General features: G+C 40.4%; 1 protein-coding gene across 1 annotated transcript in view; it reads right to left on the reverse strand.

Annotated features, from left to right (window-relative positions):
• Window positions 1-2,341: 2,341 nt before the first annotated feature.
• Window positions 2,342-4,685, reverse strand: part of LOC110441661 — a gene marked incomplete at its 3' end in the record, with an annotated part of 13,054 nt that continues 10,710 nt past the window's right edge. The window contains exon 2 of the mRNA XM_021484867.1: window positions 2,342-2,566. Within this exon, the coding sequence (XP_021340542.1) occupies window positions 2,342-2,566 (225 nt within the window). The remainder of the gene's footprint in view (window positions 2,567-4,685) is intronic.

The following is a 4,685-nucleotide window of genomic DNA, read 5'->3' on the forward strand; positions in this document are numbered from 1 at the left end:
GCTAAAATGATTTGATGTATGCCGATATGCGCACACGTGTGTGTCGTGTGTGATCAGATAATTTAAAGAAAACAAGCAATAAAATACACATTTTACGTAGTTTCTTCTTGGTTTTAAATATTATTTTACATCAACGAAAAAAAAAAATCATAGAAATATATTCCTTTTTTTTTATTCATGGATCGATTTTCGGAGCATAAACATCGGTTTTATTCCAGATTCATTGGGTGCGCAAAATATTTGAGTAGAAGCTTTTTTCACGATTTTCAGCCTCAAAAAGTACCTGCGTAAATTACACAGGTGCGCAAATTACATGGGTTTTTACGGTAAGAGAAATTGACTGTAGTACCTCTGAGTCTGGAGAAGAAGATTTTTGAAATATTGGTTAACTTTCCCTTTGGGGCCCCGCCCTGGCCCCTGGGGTTGGAGAAGGAATCCCAATTTTACAATTTGATACCATCTCACCAAGTCAGAATAATTCTTACTTAAAATGAACAAAATGTACGCAATAGTGTTATTACCTTATATATACTATGTATCGCTCACCTGGATACCTAAGCAATCATGACCCCAAGTCCAATCTTTGAGAGCATATCAGTGTATTAGATTTTTCATGCCCAGCAATTTTATGTATGGTTATGGGGTGGGGATCTCAACTGTTTCCAAGCTTTGACTCAGAAACTAGGTCCCTAGGGTTGTGGTCAGACCCAAGGATCAATTCTAATATCCTGACTGCATTTGTCTCTTTTTGCCCAGCATTTGTATATATAGTTTTGGGGTGGGGATCTCAACCGTTTCAAAGTTATGACCCAGGGGTTAGGTCTGCAAGGGTGGGGCAGGGTTGGAGCAGACCCTGGGGTCAATTCTAATATCATGACTGCATTCGTCTCTTTATGTCCAACAATTGTATATATAGTTTTGGGGTGGGGATCTTAACCATTTCGAAGTTATGACACAGGGGTTAAGTCTCCAAGGGTGGGGCAGTCCCCAAGGCCATCCTGGAAGCATATGTGCAATCATCTTTATATACTCAGCAATTATATATATACGGTTATAGGGTGGGGTGGGGCTCTCAACTGTTTCCAAGCTGGGACTAAGAAACTAGGTCCCTAGGGGTTCGGTCAGACCCCAGGGTATATTCTGATATAATGACTGCATTCGTCTCTTTATGCCTAGCATTTGTATATATAGTTTTGGGGTGGGTATCTCAACCATTTCCAAGTAATTAACTTAGTCGGGGGGTTAGCCCCACCATTTATACAATTTTGAATCACCACCACCTAGGGATGCTTTGAGTCAAATATGGTTGATATCCATCCTTTAGTTCCAGAGAAGAAGTCACTTAAAGCAATATAGCCAAATACCCTTTTTGGCCCTGCCCCTCAGCCTCCTGGGGGGTCAGCCACACCATTTGTACAATTTTGGATCCCTGCCTCCCAAGAATGCTTTTGATCAAATATGATTGATATCCAGTGCATAGTTCTACACCAGAAGTCGTTTGTAGCAATATAGCCAAATTGCCCCCTTCTGGCCCCACCCCTCAGCCCCCTGGGGGGTCAACCCCACCATTTGTACAATTTTGAATCTCCACCACTTAGGGATGCTTCCAGTCAAATATGGTTAATATCCATCTCTTAGTTCCAGAGAAGTCACTTAAAGCAATATAGCCAAATTGACCCCTTTTAGCCCCACCCCTCAGCCCCACCATTTGTACAATTTTGAATCCCTACCACCTAGGGATGCTTCCAGTCAAATTTAGTTGAATTCCAATCAGTGGTTAAGAAGAAGAAGTTGTTTGAAGAAATTGTTGACGGACGGACAACGGACGGACGCCACGGTATGGCATAAGCTAATTATAAATTAAGCCACTGATGATCTACCCAAAAGTGTTGTTTCCCAATATAAACTATAGTAAAATTTACCCCCTCCCCAAGGGAGAACGGATAGCTCGGGGGTCCTGAAATTTACAATTTAAATAAAGCCCCTGATGATCTTTCCATCCATGCAGAGAAAATGACTGTAGTACCTCTGAGTCTGGAGAAGAAAATTTTTGAAATATTGGTAAATTTTCCCTTTGGGGCCCCACCCTGGCCCCAGGGGTTTTGGTAGGAATCCCAATTTTACAATTGTGTAGCCTCATCTACCAAGGATGATTCTGACCAAGTTTGAAAAACTTCCATGCACTGGTTCTTGAGAAGAAGTTGAAAATGTAAACAGTTTACACACGACGCACGACGACGGACGGAAAGTGATCGGAATAGGTCACTTGAGCAAAGCTCAGGTGACCTAAAAAGGAAATGGTTGGAATTGATGGACCACAGGATAATGCATGCACTCATACCTATACTTGTGTCTCCAAAATATCCAGATAGCCGACACCTTTCACCTTTGCATGGGCATGGAGCGTTTTCGCTGAATTTCCTACAATTTTCTTTTCCTTTGCTTTGTTTGTCAATTACAAAGGAGGAGGATGTTGACAACTTCCCAAGAAGATGATTTGCTATGACAGTTGTCAATTCTGTCTCTGTTAAAGATGTCAGGCTTTCAAGTTCCAGTGACTCCAAGTCTAAAATGTAAATGACCAGAGAGTGTAATTAGATGCTGGCGTGAATCATGTAATTTAAATCTAAAATTTAAAGTACAGAGAAAATCGACACTACATTTATATGACAATCCTGTGCATATGGTTACATATCTTCCTAAATGTCAAGTCCAAACAAGATCCCAGAGGCAGAGGGATCTTGGCGCCTACCATTGAATATCTATTGGTACCTGTACTGTATGTACAGTCAAACACGTCTCGACGACCACCTGTATTCAGCGACTACCTGTCTTACACGACCTAAATTATACCCCCAATGAAATTTTCTATATAACTGACCTGTATTCAACGACTCCCTGCCTAACGCGACTAACGACCATAACATTTCACACCATAAGTGTGTCTCATGCGACTATTGAAAACGAAACTGGAGGTTGTAAAATAAAATTGTAGCGTGTTAACATACATTTAAATGTTCAACAGGGTCCAATAAATATAATTCCTTTCCATAAATCCATGATTAAATGATTAGCTTTTCCGTGATTTCCCGGTTAATACAACAAGAGACCCAAGAGGGCCTGTATCGCTCACCTGAATATTTAAGCAGCCAGAGCAAATATTCTCATTAAATATTATATTGTACTACAAATTTGTCACTCGCAAACTTTGTCGGCTCCAACTGTTGAAACTACCAGTCAAATATTATTATAAGATTTTATGCTTTTTGGCCATCGTTCTTCTTCAAAAGTTGTTCGACATATTTTTCCCTGTGCCCTTGTAAGTATGTCAATTCATTTTCCTTCTCAAACTTTCATAGCTCTATCCCAAGAAGCTACCAGCCAAATCTTATGAATCCATTCCTTTTGGTTCTTCAGAACAAATTCTTTGAAATGTTGTTGACCTCTGTGACATTTAAAGTAGGTCGAGGTCATTTTAATTTGCAAACTTGGGTGAGCTCTAACCGAAGAAGCCGCTAGCCAAATATTATAATTTTATGCCTTTCGATTTTTCAGAAGTCGCTTGATGTTTTTGACATATTTGACACCTGTGACCTTGAAGAAGGTCAAAGTCATTTTCATTCTCAAACTTTGTCGGGCTCTCTCTCAGGAAGCCACTAGGCAAATATGAAGGTTCTACACCTTTTAGTTCTTAGAAGAAGCTGTTTAAAGAGTTTTACATACTTGACCACTGTGACCTTGAAAGCAGGTGAGCTAAAAATGGATTACATTAAATGTTCTACAAACTGAATACAAGCAAACTCCATATCATTTCGTTCCATTTGAAACCTCCTCTGATATTTTGTATCAACCCAAGAAGCCATGTTGTAAAAGTAGGTCAGAGAAGTGATACAACGACATGGACATGCATTTTGAAGGTTCTATTCCGTAATATACTATACATTTGTGTCTGTGGCATACATATGGGATAAATATTATATGAACTATGAGTAGACATCGTTGTCATGAACTGTGAAAAACTAAAGTGAGTTTTTCAAGGCGATTTTGTTTCGCCCGGATATCGGGCGGAATCTGCATCAAAGAATTACTGCTTTGGAAACAAGAGGCCCATAGGGCCTGTATCGCTCACCTGGATATCTAAGCAATCATGGCAGAATAATCTTCAAATGAGATCCATGGGAATATGCCAGAACCCATGGCCAATCCTTGTAGCATATATATCTGTATTTGATTTTTCATGCCCAGCAATTTTATGTATGGTTATGGGGTGGGGATCTCAACTGTTTCCAATCTGTGACTCAGAAACTAGGTCCCTATGGTTGTGGCCAGACCCCAGGATCAATTCTAATATCATGACTGCATTTGTCTCTTTATGCCCAACAATTGTATATATAGTTTTGGGGTGGGGATCTTAACCATTTCGAAGTTATGACCCAGGGGTTAAGTCTCCAAGGGTGGGGCAGTCCCCAAGGCCATCCTGGAAGCATATGTGCATTCATCTCTTTATACTCAGCAATTGTCTATATGGTTATAGGTCGGGGATCTCAACTGTTTCCAAGCTGTGACTAAGAAACTAGGTCCCTAGGGGTTCGGTCAGACCCCAGGGTCTATTCTAATATCATGACTGCATTCGTCTCTTTATGCCCAGCATTTGTATATATAGTTTTGGGGTGGGGATCTCAACC

Source organism: Mizuhopecten yessoensis, unplaced genomic scaffold (assembly GCF_002113885.1).
Source record: "Mizuhopecten yessoensis strain PY_sf001 unplaced genomic scaffold, ASM211388v2 scaffold716087, whole genome shotgun sequence".
In the NCBI taxonomy this organism is placed as follows: domain Eukaryota; kingdom Metazoa; phylum Mollusca; class Bivalvia; order Pectinida; family Pectinidae; genus Mizuhopecten; species Mizuhopecten yessoensis.